The 21,505-nt window shown below is 52.7% G+C and overlaps 7 protein-coding genes across 7 annotated transcripts; 2 read left to right on the top strand and 5 right to left on the bottom strand.

The window, feature by feature from the left end:
- Positions 1 to 3,054: 3,054 nt before the first annotated feature.
- Positions 3,055 to 4,054, top strand: ASPACDRAFT_21822 (uncharacterized protein; the record flags this gene model as incomplete). Its single annotated transcript, XM_020199065.1, has 2 exons — positions 3,055 to 3,304; positions 3,480 to 4,054. 2 exons carry the CDS (start codon positions 3,055 to 3,057, stop codon positions 4,052 to 4,054), a joined length of 825 nt encoding a protein of 274 aa, XP_020060023.1.
- Positions 4,055 to 4,342: 288 nt separating this feature from the next.
- On the bottom strand, positions 4,343 to 6,210 carry ASPACDRAFT_22236 (acyl--CoA ligase; the record flags this gene model as incomplete). The annotated part of the gene is made up of 3 exons (XM_020199096.1): positions 4,343 to 5,310; positions 5,371 to 6,003; positions 6,111 to 6,210. The coding sequence occupies 3 exons, from the start codon at positions 6,208 to 6,210 to the stop codon at positions 4,343 to 4,345; spliced, it is 1,701 nt and encodes a 566-aa protein (XP_020060022.1).
- Positions 6,211 to 8,313: 2,103 nt separating this feature from the next.
- On the bottom strand, positions 8,314 to 12,468 carry pex1 (AAA family ATPase peroxin 1). The gene is made up of 4 exons (XM_020198694.1): positions 12,247 to 12,468; positions 11,940 to 12,179; positions 11,811 to 11,889; positions 8,314 to 11,723 (listed from the first exon to the last, which is right to left on the bottom strand). The coding sequence occupies exons 1-4, from the start codon at positions 12,355 to 12,357 to the stop codon at positions 8,506 to 8,508; spliced, it is 3,648 nt and encodes a 1,215-aa protein (XP_020060021.1). The 5' UTR covers positions 12,358 to 12,468; the 3' UTR covers positions 8,314 to 8,505.
- Positions 12,469 to 12,838: 370 nt separating this feature from the next.
- Positions 12,839 to 15,422, top strand: ASPACDRAFT_21902 (DNA replication licensing factor MCM7; the record flags this gene model as incomplete). Its single annotated transcript, XM_020199074.1, has 4 exons — positions 12,839 to 13,147; positions 13,200 to 13,330; positions 13,381 to 15,298; positions 15,363 to 15,422. 4 exons carry the CDS (start codon positions 12,839 to 12,841, stop codon positions 15,420 to 15,422), a joined length of 2,418 nt encoding a protein of 805 aa, XP_020060020.1.
- Positions 15,423 to 15,997: 575 nt separating this feature from the next.
- On the bottom strand, positions 15,998 to 16,363 carry ASPACDRAFT_39299 (putative adhesin; the record flags this gene model as incomplete). The annotated part of the gene is made up of 1 exon (XM_020200571.1): positions 15,998 to 16,363. The coding sequence occupies one exon, from the start codon at positions 16,361 to 16,363 to the stop codon at positions 15,998 to 16,000; it is 366 nt and encodes a 121-aa protein (XP_020060019.1).
- Positions 16,364 to 17,533: 1,170 nt separating this feature from the next.
- Positions 17,534 to 19,500, bottom strand: ASPACDRAFT_75209 (ATP-dependent (S)-NAD(P)H-hydrate dehydratase). The gene is made up of 6 exons (XM_020204388.1): positions 19,315 to 19,500; positions 19,218 to 19,257; positions 19,114 to 19,160; positions 19,045 to 19,055; positions 18,944 to 18,976; positions 17,534 to 18,871 (listed from the first exon to the last, which is right to left on the bottom strand). Exons 1-6 carry the CDS (start codon positions 19,406 to 19,408, stop codon positions 17,987 to 17,989), a joined length of 1,110 nt encoding a protein of 369 aa, XP_020060018.1. The 5' UTR covers positions 19,409 to 19,500; the 3' UTR covers positions 17,534 to 17,986.
- Positions 19,501 to 19,685: 185 nt separating this feature from the next.
- On the bottom strand, positions 19,686 to 21,386 carry ASPACDRAFT_75208 (uncharacterized protein). Its single transcript, XM_020204387.1, has 2 exons — positions 21,132 to 21,386; positions 19,686 to 21,077 (listed from the first exon to the last, which is right to left on the bottom strand). Exons 1-2 carry the CDS (start codon positions 21,135 to 21,137, stop codon positions 20,073 to 20,075), a joined length of 1,011 nt encoding a protein of 336 aa, XP_020060017.1. The 5' UTR covers positions 21,138 to 21,386; the 3' UTR covers positions 19,686 to 20,072.
- Positions 21,387 to 21,505: the final 119 nt, after the last annotated feature.

The raw sequence follows: 21,505 nt of genomic DNA, 5'->3' as shown, positions 1-21,505 counted from the left end.
GAAGTTGAAGTATTTGTGGGTGGGTGTCTTTTCCATCCTCCACCAGCTCATTCTCAATCGACCTACAGAGCAAGTTCTCCGGAACGAAGTATGTGTTTGTCGATGTGGTTGTTGACTTGCCAGTCACCACTCGAAGCCGACCTGTATATCATATCTCGTGCATTTTATTGTTCTTTCCCGCATGTCAAACATGGGTGCTCCAGTTGAAACGGCAATGCCTGCCAGACCTCCACTCCCTCCTCCATCCACCTGAATAACAGAGGACATTTTGTGTGAATTTACACGACCGCGTCTGGCGGGATGTGGGCCAATCTGGGGCTGAAGGCTGAAGTGAAGGCTGAAAACCCCAAACCAGAACCTCCATCGTCAACTGCATTTCCAGTGGGACACTGGAGAGGACGACAAAGGTCTCTATTCCCACTGCCCCCAAAACGCCTTCCGCACAAATCATCGGCAATGGCCGCCCACCCAGTCAAGCGGGAGATGCTCCCGAGAGTCTCCTTTTTCACCCTGATGAGGCGTTTTCCCTAAACTATATATCATCCTGAAGCCGCCGACTGAACTGAAATCCCTCCACCGTTGTTCGGTTAATGTGATCTGTCTCCTGGGTATCCGTTTCATGGCTTTTAGGCCGGTACTTTTAGCTCAGGGCACATTGGGCGCGGTTCCGGAAATTTGGACGAGCGGGACGATCACCTGGACCTTTGTCGCGGACGTTGTAGAATCTAATAGATACTGTGCGGTCTTGCCAGCATACATCGCGCTACAACGACCGCTCAGTTGATGTCATCGACTAATCTATTTTGATCTTGATAATTTAGGGAGACTCGCGAGGGAGGTACACAATCTCAATTGAGTCGGACAGTATGACGGAGGCTGCGGTCGTCCCGCAGATACCGGACGTCAGAACATTCATTGTGTGCAGCTGCTGAAGATGTTATCACAGCGTACGGAGTACGAAGTGTGCTCGGCCGCTGAGATACCCCTGAGTTTGGCTAGGAGGCACACAGGATTGCAGGTATTGAAAGCGACCTCGCGTCGAATCCGGAGTGCAGATGCGACATGCATAAGATCCTGTAGGTTTACCACTCCTTGAGAAAATCCCCAACATGGAGTCACTAGTCGCTCTCGAGTCTCGAAATTCCAGAACCATCCTTGTTGGGGAGTTAGTGTCTTTAGACAAGATCCATCCGTTGGTTCACCGAGCACCGCACGCTTCCTTTGGGACCGACTCAAGTATATGTTGGATGCAAGTCAGTTCGATATATTCAGTATCAGTTCCGCAGGAAGATCGAAGTCCTAATGGCGATGGAGATCCGATACGTCATGCAAGTCCGTGATGGCCATGAACTTATTACTTCCACATGGCTCTCGGGTGGAGGCAGGGCGCACTTTCGTCTGTAACCACCATCTTGAAGGATATGTAAGAGAAAAATGTTTATTTCGCTAGGTGATCGGCTAGACACCCACTAACTATCCGTTGGGTAAATTAGATTGTCGTCGAGTCAGTACAGAGTACGTAGTGACCACAGTGAGAAAGAGAAAAAATGACAGCCGTTGAATAGCCGGGACCCAAGTCTGCCCGACGGAGAAGTCCCTTGGAAACAGGTCTGGTTTGTACCGTACCGTACAATTGTGGTGGATACCCCTGACTAGGCCTGAAGAGGTGGAATTGAGGAGTGCGGTCTGGACAAATTCTTAGTTTAGTGAGTCTTAGCATGCTTAATAATGGTAATAGTCAACATTTAGTTAATTACTGAGTACTCCGTAGTTAGTCGCAATACAAAGCACAGTAACAAATTGGACGAGCAGACCAGGGACGGGAACACACACAGTAGTCTTACCGGGCTGTTCTCCGCCCACTTTAGATTAATCCTGGGCAAGGACGGGAGAGAGACAGGCACAGACAGGCACAGCCAGGCACAGACAGGTACCAATTGACCCCCAGTGGTTGCGGTTTCCAATTCAACTCCGCTGTGGCCCGTCGTCTTCCACAACCCTGCTCGAGTTTTGTGCATCATCATCATCATCATCATCATCATCATGAAGTCATGCTCGTAGAGGTCGTGTTGATCAAGGTTCTCCTTCACTTTATCCAAGATTCGAATGGCCAGCTTGAGGCTCCAGATCAGTCCCGCTGTATCTGCGATTAATTAATCCAATCTCCGAGAGCCATGAGGGGAAAGAAATGCGTCGGACTAACGCAAGCCCGCATGCATCCACGACTGCCGAGTAGAGCGCACAGTACGCACTGTACACACACCTTTTGAGTCCCAATAACCTTCTTCCCATTATCGACATCGATCCCGCTTTATCCACATCCCCATCCTCTCGGTAATAAGGCTCCATTAAATCCACACGGTTGAGATTTCGGAGTCGAGCGTGTGCGCTCCATGGTTCTCCGGCCCTGAAGCTTTGCGCGGGGCGAGGTCCTCTTTTCGACCATTCGGCCGGTGTTTCAGATTCGCGATGGGACCCAAACACGAGTCTTTTCACTCTCTTCATCTCGCCTACGCCTTCAATTCTCTGGTCTAAGCTTCCAAGACGCCCTCCCAATGAGCACGAATTTCTCTGGAATAGCTAGTTATTGAGTTGACACAAACAAGTGGTAACTGCGACTGAGGAAAGCCAAAGCCACGTGGAAAATTTGAGTTCTGGCTGATCCCAGCTGGTCCCTAAGGTTCATCAAGGGGGACTGCAGGGTGATGCTGCCATGGAGATGCGCGATAAGAGAACGCGGCTCCTTGCAGTGCCTGAGACATTGTGTTGCTTGACGACTTACTGACTGACTGATTGCTGAATGCATTGATTGCACTGTCAATGCTTTTCAACAAGTCAAGGGTAGCTTAGCTGATCACAGCCAACTTGACCATGACGCAATCCTCGACTTCCCCTCCATGAATTACTAATCTTATGGGCATCAGCTCCAACAGCCTAAGTTACTGCTCGCGCCGCACATCATGAAGACAGCAACCCACACGCTTTCGCATTTTACTGGTTACAGTACTCAGCATTAGACAAACACTACAATCTTCAATAACAAGCATTGTCATCATGCAAGTCCTACTCCTCGGTGGTCACGGCAAAGTAGCCCTCCTTTTGACCCCGCTCCTCCTCGCCCGCTCCTGGAACGTCACCAGCGTCATTCGTAATCCAGAGCACGAAAGTGAAATTCTCGCGCTGGGCAAAGGCGCCAAGGGCAAACTCAACGTGCTTCTCTCCAGCTTGGATGATGTGGAGAGTGAAGGAGATGCCAAGAAAGTCCTTGACGCCGTTGATCCGGACTACGTAGTTTGGTCTGCAGGTACGCCCTCGTGTTTGGAATCGGACAATCAAAGAATTACACAACGAAACAGCAGCCCCATCCAACCATGCAGGTCTTTGCTTTCACACCCTCAAACTCTCTCACAGACGACTCCCCAGTTCCATCTGATAGCAGCCATACACTAACTCCTTTTTGCCCTTGGGAAAACCCAAAGGCGCCGGCGGCAAAGGTGGTCCCGCCCGCACGCAGGCGATCGATGAAGTCGCCGCGAAACATTTCCTGATGGCCTCCTTCGCCCGCCCCCGAGTGACCAAATTTCTCCTGGTGTCCTGGATCGGCAGCCGACGCAACCCGCCCAGCTGGCTCTCCAACGACGACTGGGCCGGCCTCCAGAACGTCTTTCACAACGTCCTCCCCGCATACGCCAAGGCCAAGCTCGAAGCCGACGAGTACATGACCGCGCTGGCCGCACAACGCAAGAAGCTCGTGGCGGCCGGCGCCGCGCAACCCCTGCAGGCGATCAACCTGCGGCCGGGCACGTTGACTGATACCCCCGCGACCCGCAAGGTCGATCTCGGCAAGACGAAGAAGGGCGTGGATAACGTCACCAGGGAGGACGTGGCGATCGTGGCGGATTTGCTATTGGCCCGGGACGACACGGACGGTTGGTATGATCTTCTGAATGGGGAGGAGGGGGTGGAAGAGGCTGTCGAACGAGTGGTGAGGGAGAAGGTTGATGCGGTCGAAGGTGAGGATGTGGAGGGTATGGTGAAGAGATTCGGTTTGTGAGCATGCTTCGGCTCGTTCTGCCCCATTCATTGAAAATTTGGGTTATGTCGGATATGATACGCTGAAGAATTCAAATAACATCACTTAAGGACAAATCAAGCCATCGAGACTGAGCAACAGATTGACAGGCTACACTCGGAACTGGATATTTGGCATATCATAAATTATCTAAAGATGTATAAACACCATAATCGAGTCTATTTACACAAGACCTCTCAAACACGCCAGCAAAAAAGAAAAAGCAAATTAAATGAGCTCGTGCATCATGAAAACTCGCATCTCACAACCTCACAACTTCGCTTTGGGTGCCGGCGCGCCGGCACCAATCCCCTCTTCTTTCGCTTGCTTCTTCAACAACCGCCGCAGGATTTTCCCGCTTGCACTCTTCGGAATCTCCTCCACGAAGCGCACGCCGCCGCGCAAACGCTTGTGATAGGCGACTTTGCCATCCAACCACTGGATGATATTCGCAGCCTCCTCGTCCGCCGACACCTTAGAGGCAAGGCTCTTCGCGCTCCGGACCACATACGCGAGGGGCACCTCGCTGCCATGGGCTTCGCTCTCGATCCCGATGACGGCGACATCGTCGACCGCCTCGTTATCCACGAGGATCCCCTCCAACTCCGCGGGCGCCACCTGGAACCCCTTGTACTTGATCAGCTCCTTGACGCGGTCGGTGATGTAGAAGTTCCCCTGCTGATCCTGGTACCCGACGTCGCCGGTGCGGAACCACCCATCAACCGAGAGACAGTCTGCCGTGGCGGCCGGGTTGTCGTGGTAGCCCAGGAAGACGTTGGGCCCGCGCATGTACAGCTCCCCGACCGCGCCGGCGGGCACCTCCTGCGGCTCCGAGCCGTCCTCCGGCATCGTCATGTACTTGGCCTCGAGGTTCGGGAGGAGCTTCCCCACGGCGCCGATGCTGGTGCGCCACTCTTCCCAGGGCTGCGTGTGGGTCGTAGGGCTCGTCTCGCTCAGGCCGTAGCCCTGTTTGATCCCGCACTTGATGCGCGCGTAGACGGCTTCCACCAGTTCCTGTGTCAATGGGGCGGCGCCCGAGTTCATCATCCGCAGGCTGGAGAGGTCGTATTTGTCCACGATCGGGTGTTTGCCGAGCAGGAGGACGACCGGGGGCACCACGTAGCTGAATGTGATGCGGTAGTTCTGGACGTGGGCGCACCATTTCTCGAGGTCGAATTTCTGCATGACCACGAGGTGGAGGCCTTTGTAGAGGGTTTGGTGGACGAGGCACGTAAGACCTGTTTGGTTTTTGTTTGTTTAGGGGGGTTACTGTACGCGGGGGAACAAGGGAAGCGCACCGTAGATGTGGAAGAACGGCAAAAAGGCAAGGACACGGTCACCCCGGCCGTCGACCCCATTCCATGTCAGATTGCCGGCCTCGCCAGATGAAAGCTGCAGAACGTTGGCGACAATGTTGCGATGCGAGAGCATCACGCCCTTGGGAACACCTGTGGTACCGGAGGAGTAGACCAGAAAGGCAAGATCGCAGGAGGGGTCAATCTTTGTTTTCCGGTATCGAGTCGCGCCGGACAGGTTGCGAATGGAGGTGAAGTGTTTGAACTTTGCTTGCGGGTCGCGCTCGTCGCCGATCAGGATGATCCGGTCGTGGGGGATCCCCGCTTCCTGGGCCGCGATTGTTGCAACCGAAAGCAGATGGTATTGTGTCACCAACCCTTTCGCGCCCGAGTTCTTCAGCTGGAAGGCCAATTCTTCTGCTGTGTAAGCTGGGTTAGACGGAGAAACAACTCCGCCCGCCCAGTGCGTTCCCCATGTCACTGCCGGGGTGTCGATGCTATTAGGGGTGAATAGAGCTAGGACATCTCCCTTGCGCCAATCGAACATGGCCTTGAGACCTTGTCCGAAGGCCAGTGCGGTATCTCGGACGCCCTGGTAAGTGTAGGTTCGTTTGGTATCGGCATCCTCGTAGATTACTAGAGTGCTATCGATTATGAAATGCTCGTACAAGTGGGAAGAGTAGAGTGCAGGCAGATAACAGACAAGACAAGACTTAGTTGGTGAGAGATCGATCACAACATACCTTTATCATCTGGATACTCTCGGTCTTTGCGCTCGAAGAGAAACGTCCAAATATCGACGTTGGGTATTTCCACCGACGGGTAGAGTGAGGAGACGGGCATGGCGACAATGCGGGGAAAGGCAAATAAGAACTGTGTCAGGAATGTTGCAGTGAGAACCGAGATAAGGGAGTGAGGGAAGAAGTGATGAAGTAATGGGGTAAGAGGGGATCTAAATTGTTCTGAATGCAATGATGAAAGATGGGGAAGACGCCGAAGGGGATTGAGATGAACAGGATACCCATTATTAAGGCAGGCAAGTGATCGGCCCTCGGCATGACGGCGGACTGATAGGAAAGTTTGGTCGAGTTGGAGACGGCGCGAATAACCGTTGTATCTCCGCAATCCCCTTCCAGCCTCGGTCTTCCCCAACAATCCCCTTCCACAAGTGGCCTGCGGTGCTCAATGAGTCTGCCACACCATACTATCGAAACTAAAAATGAATGCTAAGCCTCCTCACCGTACACATCAGATATGTTCGACTTCACATTCTTTATGGAAAACAATGTGATCTATCAACATACTCAGCTGTTGTTTACCACATAGTAAGTAAGTCTGCGCCAAGCTTTGAAGTTACCGGCGCCCGGGGGCGCTGACTCAGCTGTTTGTGGGGTTGGAGTCTTTTGCCTCTCAGCTTCGGGAATACGGCACAGTGCATACAGTACTCCGTACACATACTCATAGTTGTCCGTTCTTCTTTCTATTGGTAGAGAAGGTCGCCATTCATTGATTGCCGCCAACAGGTACGATATAAGGGATCAATTATGTGTGGTTATTTTTGGCCTGCTAAGACTAAACATTCATACTTGGTGCTCGAGGTTCTCTTCTGGCATATATATGTCAAGTTGCTAGGGCATCAATATTGAAATAGTCTTATGAACCTGGCCTACCAGTAGCTCCAGAGACAATTCAACCGGCAAATCTGGGGGATGCTGAGCTCGACAATCAAAATCTTGAAGATTTGTTCACCCAGTGATGACAACGTGGACGTCACAAGAGCGCATTGGGCCAAACTCGTTGTGACGATGGTGACATCGAGGCTGATCCGGACGGCTCACTATTCTAGATATACCCTTGATACCACTTCCTCAATTGCTCTCTACGGAGAAAAATATGATCACCGGTATGACACTGATCGTGTTGCAGATGTCAAGCATCGCAATGGGCTCACTGCCAGGGCTAAATAGTCAGGACTGTGCTAACATCCAGCAGAGTAGCCCAGGGCCAGGGTCTCGTCGCCGACGATGCACGAGAAGTTGGAAGAACAGACAAACAGAAAGGAAAGGGACCGTTTATCACTAATCCGTCAGTCATCTCAACTACTCCATCGAGCACAATTAAACTACTCGATCCACCATATATCAAGGCATTAAGACTATATACTTTACAGCCTAAAGTACTAATTGGAAAAAGAAACCAAGTCGAGAATATAAACCAGCTAATATGAGGTATTTGACTAGGCCATCATAGACTACTCCGTACTGGATGTAGCAAAGCATTTCCCGTAGTAGCCCAGAGGGACAACCTTGAAGCTCTTAGCGCTTCTGCTAAAGGTTCCCCTCACGAGCCCCGCCGCCTGGCTTCTCACTGGGAGACGCCGGTGGTACGGTACTGGGACTTTAGGGCTCCTTGACCCTAGACTACCCCCAAAGACGAAGGGCTCCTTCCAACCGTCCAACCTAATGAACCAAGTTTACTGACCTCTTCCTCTCATTGCCCGCAGTCCAAGCTGCAAAGAATATGGTTTGCCTCCTCTGGGCTACCACCGGCGTCAACAATCGACCCAATGACTGTGAAAGATGAACGCAATTGATGCACAAGGTATGAACTACGTCGCAAGCATCCTGAAGAAGTGCTTTTCTGGTGGCCATCACACAAGGCCCAACAACCATTATGGGCGGCCACCCACGAGGCACCTGAGCCATTTTTTGGTGTTCACAGACCGCCGGCACCCAGCGGCAGCCCTCGCTTAATTATCCAATCATAGATAGCGCTCATTAGCGCCGTTGCTATATAGCCCGTTGAAATGTAATCCTGTTGCCTTCGGGCATTTGGTCAATTTGAAACGATACAGAGAAGATTAGCATGGCCCCTGCACTAAGGATGACACGCTCAATCAAAGAGAAGCTACCAGTTTTTTTGCGAACATTTACAGACCTCTTTTTGGGGGTACGAGCAAGTAAATTGAATTCGTGTAGGTTGGGGGTTCGAATCCGGGCGCTCCCGGGCGATTATTTTTACCTCCTGAAACCGGACTGGAACTAAACACCGTGAAATGACCCTCGTATATACATTCTATTAGACGTGATATACATGAAACCTCTCCGCACAGCTTCTGTGACGAACGACAACCCGTCATCACATCAAGCTGGTGCGACCTCCAATTTCTCGTCCACCCTCGCCAGTAGGCATCTCTCCGTTCCGTCCAAAGATAAATTCACGGTAGATAGCTTCCAAGCGTCGCCGCTCAGCGTCGCTCAGAGAGCTGCGCGTGGTCTTGAGCGACCGCTCCATGTGCTCCCATCGGACAATGATCTCCTCCCGAGGTTCGTCCTGAGCGGACGACCCGTTGGTCGGTGCGCTGGCCATCCCTTGCTCCTGCTGTCGCAGGCGACGGCGAGCGCTCTTCATAGCTTCCAGCTTGGAGGCGATGACAGCGGGCGGAGGCATCGACACTGATCCCGCGTGCTGCTCGGATGCGGAATACAGAAATTGAATGAAGGACTTGCTGGTAGCGCCGCTGGTATCTGTGGAGGATGGTTTCGTAGTGCCATTCTTCGTTGCTTGTGTGTCGTTTGCTGAGCGGTCGCCGAGAGCGTCATGCACGGCCTCGAGATGAGCGTTATAGACAACGGCTTGCAGATCAGCACCGGAGAAGCCTTCGGTACGGGCGGCGACCTCGTCAAGTCGTGCAGCGACCTCCTCGTCCATTTTGAGCTTCTCGCTCACAGCACGAATAATGTCAAGTCGATCTGGGTGGTTGGGCATATCGCAGATCAGGGACTTATCGAGACGACCGGGACGCAGTAGGGCAGGATCGATGAGGTCAGGCCGGGAAGTGGCCGCGAGCACATACACTCCCGAGAGACCTTCTGCACCATCCATCTGTGTGAGAAGTTGGTTCACAACGCGATCAGTAACCCCGGTGGAGTCGTGGCCACGCTTCGGGGCGATACTGTCGAATTCGTCGAAGAAGAGGATACAGGGTCTGGCGGCTTGCGCTCGTTCGAAGAGATCACGAACACTCTTTTCACTAGCACCAATGTATTTGTTCAAGATCTCCGGACCTTTTACGCTTATGAAGTTAAGGCCACACTCTCCCGCAACCGCGCTGGCGAGAAGTGTCTTTCCGCAACCCGGGTATCCGTAAAGCAGCAGGCCTGATCTGAGGCGTAGAGGGCATTGGGCGAAAATAGGCGCGTACTTGGTGGGGTATTGAAGCGTTTCCAGAAGCATCTTTCGAGTCTCCGTCAAGCCACCAATGCCGGAGAAGGTCGTAGTAGATGAGGTGAGCGTCACGTTGCGTAATGCGGCAGGGGTAAAGCCCTTGATCGCGTTGTCAAAATCATCAGCACCAAGGGCGATCGACTTTGAGGAAGGAAGAGAACTCTGAACACAACGTATGAGGGCCTCATTGCGGGCACGAGACAATAGCAGAACCAGATCACCTGGCATAAACCCATCTGTCTTGCCAGCCAGTTCTAAAAAGTCCACATCCCGCCCAAGCACAAAGCCATCCGCACCGGCGGAACTTGGCCGACTCCCAGAGTTGGAAGGATCCAGCCACGAATCATGGGTAGAGGTGCTGGCGTTTCGCGCATGGCCATTGGTATGAGGAAAGGACTCTCTGTCCTGCATTGTGAGTTGCTCGAGCACCTTGCGTCGTCCTTCCTTATCAGGAGCCCTGAGATGTATTATTTCCCGGACCACATGGCCGCCGATAATGACGTTGTTCAAGGACTCCTTCGACTGAGCTGTTGCCAGAAGCACCACAGAAGAGTTCATTGAGCAATAGTCGCGGACCATGGAACATATAACTTCGCTATTTTGTCGGCTGCGACCATTGTCACTCCCCACCTGCAATTCTGTTTCCACTGGGCACAGTTTGTCAAGATCATCCAGGATCACAACAGACTGTCCTCCGAGCCGAGCACACCAAGAAGCAGACATAAACAAACGATTCAAGGTTTCCTTGATGTTGGATATCCGAGTTTCATCCGTTACGAGCTTCCGGCAGGAAAAATATTTGATGTTAAACAAGTAGTCCCGTCGAACATGGTGGGCCAAGAGATGACTCAATGAGGTCTTTCCAGAACCAATACTGCCAGTAAGTAGAACAGAAGATGACTTGGTCAAGTTGTCCAAAGCTTGCGATATAACCTTTTCAATCCCGACGAGTTCGGGGACATTGGCCGGGATCATTTCATCAGGTGGGTTTAAGGACGAGCCGGGCTCGGCTGGACGTGCTATTTCGGCTTGTACGTCAAGTGGTAGTTTGGTTTCGGAGCCAACGAGCCATCCAGTCCCTGGCTTGGCTGTATCCGAGCCAGCCTTCAATGGAGGATCGAAGCGAAGAATAGCGCCATCAAAGGCGGTGCCTGTAATTTTGTAATCCGCGGCGGGCAGCATCATCCCATCTGTGAGTGGCCCCGCCAGGAGCCCCTCGTTCAACCCGGAGGTCCCATATATGAGTTTAATGCGCTCAGCCAATGCATCTCTTGCCGCCGCTGTGTCAGACCCGAATTTCAAGCCGTCCTTTCTCCTCGACGAACCGCTCATAAACGGATACACCTTGATCGTCTTGACAGCCGAGCGTTGCAGCGGTGGAGGAGCTGCCTCCACGCGAACAATACCTCCCATTAAGCCTTCTGTCCCTAGAGCAGTGCATAGTAAGGAAGAAATGGCAGCATGCTGAGTATCCGGAGCGTCAATCCAGGGAACCAGTTTGGCCACTAACTTAGTTGTTGGTGTTCCGGCTTCGTTAGCCTTTTGCTCTGCTTGCTCCATTTGTTGCTGTGGGTCGAGCGGCGCTTTGAGACCGGACGGCTGCACGGCGGAAACACAGGCCCAGGTGGCTCCGCGGAGCTCGTTTGTCGCAAGCATGTCAGGATCTAGCCAGATACGAAAGCCATCATTCGCATCTGACTCTGCCTCGTCATCGAAGAATTGCTCCGACAGATGACGTTCAACTCCTCTGAAGAAGAGCGAACCTCTGCTTGTCGGGTCTGAGCGGCTGCTCTTTGGCCGCACCGTGCTTCCGCTACTTCGTCCACCCACACTTTTCCGGCTGCTGCCAGCCACGCTGCGATTATCAGCGCGAGACCCCCTGTTAGCCTTGGGTCGGGTTTTTGGAGCAACGATGACTTCCGCATCTGGTGCTATCTTCGCAAACGGCGAGGTGGTAGGAGGTGCGGGCGTCATAGAGGTGATAACGATATTCGCAGTTGAGGTCGGTGACAGGTGTAGTGCAAGGGGATGCATGTGTTCTGACTGTGTTGTAGTATATGCAGGATTTGGTAGAGCGCGAATCTGCGACAGGAGATTGAGTTCCAAGAATGTAGCGTGGAGTTCGATAACTATGTGACGGCGGGCTCATTGTCAGCTAGCAGATCTGACGAGGGCAAATTTGGGGGGGGGGCGAGGGCAATGGAGCGCAATCATACTTTCCCAGTCCTCTGGTGTCAATGGCTCAATGTTGATGGTATGAGCTACTGGAGGATCAAGATGAATATAGATTCCGACCTGCCGTACATTAGAACTACGAGCTCTAACAGGGCCGAGGGCACATGTACCTTCTGTCCATCCGCCAGTCCGAGGACTCGGCCGAAGGTGGTATCCAACTCGACAGTAGAAACCTCCTGCTCTCTGGCAGCAGAGCTACTATTGATACCGTCTCTTCCAACGACAGGGGCAAGCTTGCGCTTGCTGGGCATACCCGTCCAGCCTAAGTAGCATGAGCGATGAGTGGAGTTGCTATTGCTCTTTACAGCAGCTGGGCGGTATTGGAGCTCGACTATCACATTCTGAGCAGCCTGTAGACCTTAGATTTAGAATCACCATGTCGCGCCGAGTAGCTCGCAGCGAGAGATGGAATCTTACTGTGTTGGCATTGACCAGCAGTGCGACCAGCGACGGCGGGAGATTGACCAGACAGTTCTTCAGAGGCACCAGAGAGACTTCGGCGGTGGTGGAGGGCTTTCTAGGCGCCATTGTTGCGCGCTAAAGAGCAGACTTCAAATTCTGTGTGGAGGAGAGAACAGGGTCTATCTGAGATGACATGAATAAATCGAGATTGACAAGTGCGGAACATCAACCCCGGACTTCGTCGCTCATTGACTCCGCAAGCTCGCCGTTCGCCGAGGCCGGCCCGCCTTGAGCACTCGGGCCGAGGGTTAATCCCCTCCGATACACGTGCCCCTCCGCTAGAGCGAATTGGGCCTAGCAGGTAATGGATAATCCGAGACACGAAAAGACGCGTCGCGACGTGTCGACGGTCTTTGCTATTAAGACCTAGTTCGGCCTAGTGCCAAACCCACTGGCCCCAGCGACGAGAGCTGCCAAGACAACCACCACAGCAACCGCCCGCCTTCTTTTCACCACCACACGGTCCATGCGAATTTGACCAGCCACTACCTGCTTCACTGAGCCAGCTATTGAATTGAATGAACCTGGCTAGTGCCTTTGTCGCATAATGTCTTTGCTCACATACAACGTTCATGTCGATTATGAGGCGCAATTGGAGGGATTTAAGGACTTCCTGAAGCATTTCAAGAGCTTTGAGTCGGCGTCCGAGTCTGCCGCGACCGAAGCCATTGAAGACCTCAACCTCGAAGAGGATGGCACCAGCGACGAATATGATTTCATGGATGATGTGGAGGATGGCGCACAGCGGCCTGGCCGCAGACGACGAGAGCCGAAGCTCAAGTATATGCAGCTGTTGCAGGATGTCGCTGACCGAGAGCGCACGAATATTTTGGTCGAATTGGATGACCTGGCTACTGTAAGGACTCGATATATCACGACTATCCCAGACATGTCTAATGTCAAAATAGTACGAGAAGTCTCTTTCCGATGATACAGACTTGCGCCTTGTCGAAAGTGTGCAAAAGAACACTCACCACTACATTGAGCTTTTCTCGCGGGCGATCGACGATCTCATGCCCAAGGAGAGCAAGGACATCACGTATGCCAGCCCGTGTTCGTTCATGTTGTAGCACTGCTGATTGTTCACAGGTTCAAGGACGATGTGCTTGACGTGATCATGTCGCAACGTGAAAAGCGAAACGAAGCCATGCTGATGGCGGCAGAAGCCAACGCAGATGCAGAGGCTGCCGACTCGATCTTTCCTCCTGAACTGACTCGTCGCTACACGGTCAATTTCAAACCCCTCACACCCTCCGGATCGAGCACCGACCGTCAGTCCAAGGCTATCGCAGTGCGGAATGTGCGGGCAGAACATATCGGTAGCTTGATCACAGTCCGCGGTATCACGACTCGTGTCTCGGACGTCAAGCCTGCCGTTGAGATCAATGCTTATACGTGTGATCGCTGTGGAAGTGAAGTGTTCCAACCAGTCACCACCAAGCAATTCCTTCCGATGACAGAGTGTAAATCGACGGAATGTCAAACAAATCAGTCAAAGGGGCAGCTGTTCCTTTCCACACGTGCCTCGAAGTTCGTTCCGTTTCAAGAAGTCAAGATCCAGGAGATGGCGGACCAGGTGCCCGTGGGCCACATCCCGCGCACCATGACCGTCCATTGCCATGGAAGCCTCACTCGCCAGCTGAACCCTGGAGATGTTGTTGATATTGCGGGTATCTTTCTCCCTATACCCTACACTGGATTCAGGGCTATCCGTGCCGGTCTCTTGACCGATACCTACTTGGAAGCCCAACACATTACCCAGCACAAGAAGTCCTACCAAGATACTGCCATGGATAGTCGCACTCTCCGCAAGATCGAACAGCACCAGAAGTCTGGCAACATGTACGAATATCTGTCGCGATCAATTGCACCGGAGATTTACGGTCATCTTGACGTCAAGAAAGCATTGCTTTTGCTCCTCATTGGTGGTGTGACGAAGGAGATGGGCGACGGTATGCACATTCGTGGTGACATCAACATTTGCCTGATGGGTGACCCTGGTGTTGCCAAGTCTCAGCTGCTCAAATACATTTCCAAGGTCGCCCCTAGAGGTGTCTATACTACGGGTCGTGGTAGCAGTGGCGTTGGTCTTACGGCTGCGGTCATGAGAGATCCTGTAACCGACGAGATGGTCTTGGAAGGCGGAGCCCTTGTCCTGGCCGACAATGGTATTTGCTGCATTGATGAATTCGATAAGATGGACGACTCCGATCGGACCGCTATCCACGAAGTGATGGAGCAGCAGACCATTTCCATCTCCAAGGCAGGAATTACAACCACCCTCAATGCTCGGACCTCTATCTTGGCCGCAGCTAACCCGCTTTACGGCCGATACAACCCGCGGGTGTCTCCTGTTGAGAACATTAATCTGCCAGCTGCACTACTCTCTCGTTTCGATGTGATGTTTTTGATCCTTGATACCCCTTCACCCGATGCAGACGAAGAGCTTGCCAACCATGTGACATATGTCCACATGCACAACAGACACCCCGAGACCGAGGATGCAGGCGTCATGTTCACGCCCCATGAGGTCCGCCAGTATATCGCCAAGGCGCGGACCTACCGGCCGGTTGTTCCATCCTCTGTCTCGGATTACATGGTGGGAGCGTACGTGAGAATGAGGAAACAGCAGAAAAAAGATGAAGACGAACGGAAGCAATTCTCCCACGTCACCCCCCGTACTCTGTTGGGTGTTGTCCGTCTGTCGCAGGCGTTGGCTCGTCTGCGCTTCAGCGACGTCGTCGTTATTGAGGATGTCGACGAGGCGCTGCGTCTGATCCAGGTCAGCAAGGACTCCTTGTCCAGCGATGGCCAGTCAGGTCTGGATCAGAGCCCTAGCAGCAAGATCTACCACCTCATCCGCAGCATGTGGGAGAGTGGTGCTGCGGCGGTCGGCGACGGCGACGAGGGTGAACTCAGCATGAGACGTATCCGCGAGCGGGTGCTTGCCAAGGGCTTCACCGAGGACCAGCTTACAATGGCTGTGGATGAGTATGAGAATCTGAATGTGAGTTTTCCACTAGTCCATTTGATTTTACTACGATATCAGTGTACTGATTTATTCTGTTCAGGTTTGGCAACTTGTGGGTGATGGCAGCCGTCTGCTTTTCGTCGATACCATGGATATGTGAGCAACGGAGAGGAAGTGATTTTTATCTATCTGGGTGGAATGGGTTCGGGTGTTTTTGATCTTCGAATTGCTTCTGGTCGGGCCATCGTTTCGTATCTGGGAGACGTGCCGTGCTTGAGGGTTGGTAGCTAGAAATCGGATTGGTGTTTTTGGTGTACAAGACTTCATGTTTCGAAAGTGTTAGGATACCTATAATATTCGAGCAATCTACGATGGCCAGCATGCGGGTCTTCCTTTGGGTACTTTGTTCATCAGTTTCTGTCTCGGATGAGATGAGAGAGTTCGAGATTCTCAAACAGGACCAAGAGAATGATCACAGCTCCGATGAAATCCAAAAGGGCTTCACAGTCGCACCATCAGCAATACGTATATATCATCTCTACCAAGGAAATGCAAAGTCCTATCAAGCTTGTCCAAGAACACATCAAGTCACAATTATGATCCCCCCCTGCCCTTCCCCTTAATATCCAAGATCATAAAACCAACCTCCCTCCCCCTCCCCAAAAAGACCCCCCATCACCACCAGTTACAACACCTTACCCCTCATCTCATCCCGCCCCCCAAAAACAAACCCCCCTAAACAGGACAAGAACTCTGCACCGGCACCTCCGCACAAAGCTGCGGACTGGCGCCGTACGGATTATCGCACAGGGTATTGCACTGGGTGAACTCGGGGACAAACACCAGGAACTGGTAGTTGGGGAAGGGCAGCCGGAACTGCTTGGTGACGTCGGTGTTGGCGGGCGAGGCCTTGTAGCCCGCGCGGCAGGCGCAGTGAAAGCGCGTGCCCGTGTTGATGCACGAGGTGGTCACGTCGCAGTTGTTCTGGCCGGAGAGCGGGTTGCAGGTGCCGCAGATGGGGGCCGCGGGGGGTAGGGTGCCTGTCGGGGAGGCGCTGGCTAGGAGGGCGGTTGCGAGGAGGAGGAGGGTTGGGGTGTACATTTTGATTGTGATTGATGGTGGTTGGGGTTCGGTTGGGATGTATGAGTATGCTTGAGGTGTGTGGGGGTGTGTTGGTTTGGATGTAGCTGGTGTAATTTGATTGAGGTAGTTCTTTGGTATTGAAGAGAGTTAAGTGATGCTCGTGCTGATGAGGAGGGAAATGCCTCGACTGATCGGGGCTTGAGGATGGCGCCTTTATAGGCTTCCAGGTGACGGAGATCAAGGTTGGCCGGTTGCAGAAACCGGGCATAGAGTCCTCAAGCACTGCCCTATTTATTCCAAGGTAATGGGGGGGGTCAGCCATGGCATGACATGGCGGGTCTCGGGGGGGACCATGACATCGGTAAGTGGATCCTAAAGTAGGGCTCAGTGTTACTATTCCCGGTGAAGCTCGTATAGCTCTGAGGCAGGGTCGTGCACCGGATACTGCTCGATGTCTTGAACCCCGAGGACAACCAGCCAGCGCGAAAACTCTGAACGACGAGTACAGCCCCCCAGCCTCCCCAACACCCATGTCCTAGGATCTAGTTCCTTTGAGACAACAGGGTCTATCTTGGATGTTGGCGAAAATAGATGATGAGATCCACCAATCCATACGCATATGATTCGGCAACGCGGCCGGCCGGCCTGAATACGAGGTCTATACCTAAGTAGTTGGGTCTTCCCTGTCCATCTGAGCTGGTAGTGCTCGTTGAGGCTAGATAGATGTGAGACAGTGTAATAGTTCTTGTAAGGAAGTGTTGGCTAAGAGTTGAAGCTCGCATCAGGTGATGTAGTATTTTCAAGCTGCATGTCTCTGATTGAGCTCAGAAGTATGCATGGACGAGATAAAGAGCCCTTTTGTTTTAGGATCTCGTCGGGCACTGCCTACGGGTCTCGCCTGTCCATGTGACGAGTAGATGCCCGGATAGTTCTCCATCAAGGACTTTTCTGATGATGTCTGTCTCAAAGGCAAACTGGTATACAAGAAGCTGACTCGGGCTCAAGCTCATAGTTGAGGGTCTCTTTGACTGGATTGTTGTCTCTCATGGACACGGTGAAACCGGCGTTGGGAACCATTGAAAATAGACTTCATGGCCCTGCTTTACAGCAAAGCGGTGGATTAATGTACTCTGATAGAAGACCATTTGGCTTGTTTTAGGGTAGGATACTGTAGTAACTAGATTCGGCCACTGTGATTTTCGGGTTTGCGGTTGAAGCTACGCACATCAGGCATGCTAGATGCGAACTAAGCCCTGTGGCTCTCAAGAACGAAGCCAAATCCTGTTGTGCAACCATTTCTCATCTGAAGCAAGAACGCTTGTGAGCCAAAAGCAGGCACCGTTCATCGACTAGTCAAAGTAGAGTTCTGTGTTCCCGTGTCTCGGCCGATGAAAAAAAAGTCAATCGCGCATATACCCCGGATTTGAGGCGGGATGTGCATTCAGCCTTGGCCCAAATACGAGCTTGTTGCAGACTTCACTTTAACTACCAGGGAGCAATCCATGTATTTATAGACAGGATACGTGCCAAGAGTCCATAGGGAATGAATTTCATTATGTCATGGCCTAGCACAGCTCCCCAACCGCAAGCTGCCGACTAAATTTACAGCCTCTTGGATGATGACCCTAGCAGAGACATCCTCTAAAGGTGCATTTTGGACGCTTCGGGCTCACCAATCAACTTGAGGAAGCTCTCGTGGACCTCATCCGTCAAATCGCTGGCCTGCATACTGCGGCCCTTGGCAAGGAAAGCCCGTCGGGAGCACTCCCGCGTAATCGAGCTACCAGCAAACGCAGCCAGAAGCAGGGTCGTGCAAGGCGACATCCGCTTATCCTCGGACTCAAGCTCCGCCCGAATGTCTTCCTTGGTCTGCGCTTCCTTGGCGTTGTCTTTCTCACCGGAGTCCCAGAGCCCGTCGTGGTAGGCAGCTCTCCAGGCGAGGAGCGTGCCCAAGGATCCCGTCAACGTATCGCCTTGGCCCCCGCTGCGCTTCAGGCCACCCTGAATATCGGAGATGAGCGTCGTGATCCCGTTCGAGATCACATCATGGGGACCCTTCTGGATGATGGTGACACCGCCCAGCGCACTGGACAACCGCTCACAGGCCTTGGATTCCTCGCTCGTCCGGTCCGCGCCGTCCGACTTGGAGTTGATTTCCGCGAGACTCGGCACGTCGATTCCCAGCGCTTTGGCCAGGCGGCTGAACTCGTTCACGTTGGGCGTCAGAATGCACTCTTTGTACCCGTGCACCAGATCCGGATTCTCGGTCACGAGGAGGAGGCCGTCTGCATCGAGGACAAAGGGAATCGAGCGGGACCGCGCTTCTTTCATCACCTCCGTCACCACCTTGAGGGTGACCCCGTCGCGACCCAGGCCGGGTCCGATCACCAGACAATGCAGCCGGGAAAGCATGTTGATGATCGGGCTAGCGAGAGATGGGGCATCGATGGACTCGGGGTCCTTGACCGAGGCGCTGCTTGGCAAAATAGGGTGGACCATCAGGTTGGGAGAGTAGGTTTTGATGACCTAGACGAGCGACATTATGAGCATTTCTCCTTCCCCGCTCCTATGAAAGCCGGGTACGATCTGTCAACTTACGGTGGCTGCCGATTTATCACAAATAACGTGGCTCTTTTTGTGATTCGTCAGAACGGAGATCTCACGCACGCAGCAGACAGAGTGGGTTCCCAATTGCCTACCATATCGCATCCTGCAGTTCCATGTCAGTTTGGGCATCCCTGTCAAGTACACTTGAAGGAAATGCTTACCTAGTCTGGCCGATGCCATTGAGGAGAAGTACGGCGCGCCTGTGTAACTATAACATTCCTCTCAGTTTGTTGCAATGCAAATGTTTGGTTTGGGGGCAACGAACTCTAAAGATCCGCCGATGACTGCAACGCGTCCATGCTGTCCTAGATTGTTTGTAAGTTGTGAGTCTGAGCGCAAGGCAAGGGCTGCCAGATTCGAACCTTTGTGAAATTGCTCCAGCATGGGCGGCACCATCTTGCGCGCCTTCTTGAGAAGGACTTTGGAAGAGGTTGATATATGATGGACAGACTCCATTTTTGTTGTGACCAACTGCAGTGAGTGAGCCCGACTTCTAAAGAATAATTGACAACAATTTTGATGTATTGGAAGCAGGTATTGTATTCTGCGATTAGAGGGTGAGCTGATGTGGTTTAAAGAGACGGCGGTGGAGGGAGGATAAAAGTGATGTCACCGCCTGCAGGTGGGGCTGATTGAAGTAATGATAAGAAATCCGGTCCGTCCATGCAAGGCCAATCTGTTGTTCGGTCTTTTCTTGCTCAACAATGACGATTGCATTGGTAATGGCTCATTTCTATTGCAGAGTCCAGGTCCTGAAGTGTGGCCTGAAGCTCGAAGCTCAAACTAGACAACAGCGACGCTCCCCATGATTGTATATAGAAGTTATGATAAAAATATGTGACTCGAAAGAAGACGATTCAACACTCCATCTATCGACACCTTGATGCTCGCTGATGCTCATCGAAACAACTTCAAAGACAGCAAAAGGGCAAGAAAAGAAAGAAAACAGCAACGACATATGTAATGCACCCTCGGGGTATTCCTCGCTGATGCTCCGCTTCCAGGGAAAAAATCACAAAACACATAGGAAAATGACGGAGTGACAGGGCGGGTCCGCCTATGTATACGGAGACCACATAGTAGTCAAATCTTTGTTCGTCCATTGTATGCTTCCACCACATTATCGACGCGCAGCCAGCGCATTGAGCTTCTTGAGGCGTTCCATTTTAGCCTGCTTGGCTGCCTGTTCAGCATTCCATTCCTCCTCATCCTCGCGCCTGGCTGCTGCCAGGGCAGCAGCCTCTTCCTCCTCCATAGCATCGTAGCCGGCCTCCATATCGGAAGATCCCGAATCGTAGTCATCGTAGTCGTCGGCATAGTCACCCTCGTCTTCCTCATCGGTTCCCAAGTACTCATCCATTCTCGACCGCTTGTTCCGAGACTGGGCCCTGAGGTCACTGGGATTCCGCTTGGCCGGCAAGCCCGCTGTTCCACGATATCCGGGTTGTGCGGGACGGGGTGTAGGTCGCGAAGTGCCTTTGTAGGAGAGCTCTTCCGGCTCCCGCTTTTTCACAGGCTTCGTAACGCCAGGTTTGGCACTTCCAGCTGCAGTAGTAGTGGCACCAGGCTTTTTAGCCGACCGACTCTCCTTCTCTTTGGTTTGAGCTTCTGTCGCTCGTTTCTTTCGTTCTACCTTGCTAAGCTTCTCCTTAGCAGCAGCCTGATGCTTGAACATACCCACCTGGGTGGGGGTCTTTTCTTGTAGCGCCTTGGCTTTGGCCATGAGATCTGCAAAGGAGCCTTTGGGGGGTGGTTTCGAGGACACCTGCGCTGATCTTTGAGGCGTGGATGAGCGACTTGTGGAGGCAGACGCCACGGCTGCTGTGGGAGCGCTGGGACGTGCCTTTCCAGCTGCGGAGACTGTGGGCTTAGTGGCATTTGATCTGAGAGGGACTGGAGGTGCCAATTTTGAAGAACGGGGCAGCGGCTCATCGGCTTTGCGCTTTATCCCCTGCGTGAGGGGTTTCCGTTCTGTTGTTGGGGGAGCATTCCGTGGTCCAAGACTGGTCTTGCGTACTTCGGTTCTGGCAGTAGAGGAAGTGACAGGTGGCGATACGTTGGAGGCGACTTGAGGGATTGGGGACGGTTTGCCCGTCTCGATGGACGAGAGAACAGAATCGAGAAACTGGCATGATTATCAGTAACGGCATCGATGAGGGTCAAGGGTGAGGTTCCGTACACTCATGATGAATTTTCAGATGAGAGAGAAATGAGTTTGATCAGAGGTAGTGTCAAAAAACCCAGACAAGGATGCGAACAAAGAGGGCTTCACCGTCGGTGGTTAGTATGACGGGGTAACTTCATGACTTCGTTGCGGAGCCACTTTAAAGATTCGATAGAGTTCCAAGCCGGAAAGTGCCACTCTTCAAGATCTCAGGCAAGACATGGGATACAGACAAAAGGAGTGAAATATGTAGCAGTGCGAACTGTTACCACCTCCGAGAGTACCACGAGGAGGTCGTCTAGATAAGGCCGCCGGGCAAAAACGGTTGCAAGAAGTCAGTCGCCATCCCATCGTCTGAAAGGCAAGAGATCCACGTGACCATCGCATCG

The sequence above is a fragment of the Aspergillus aculeatus genome, assembly GCF_001890905.1.
Source record: "Aspergillus aculeatus ATCC 16872 unplaced genomic scaffold ASPACscaffold_2, whole genome shotgun sequence".
Taxonomy (NCBI): Eukaryota; Fungi; Ascomycota; class Eurotiomycetes; order Eurotiales; family Aspergillaceae; genus Aspergillus; species Aspergillus aculeatus.
The sequence above is the reverse complement of the archived record's forward strand: the minus strand, read 5'-3'. Positions and strand labels throughout refer to the sequence as shown.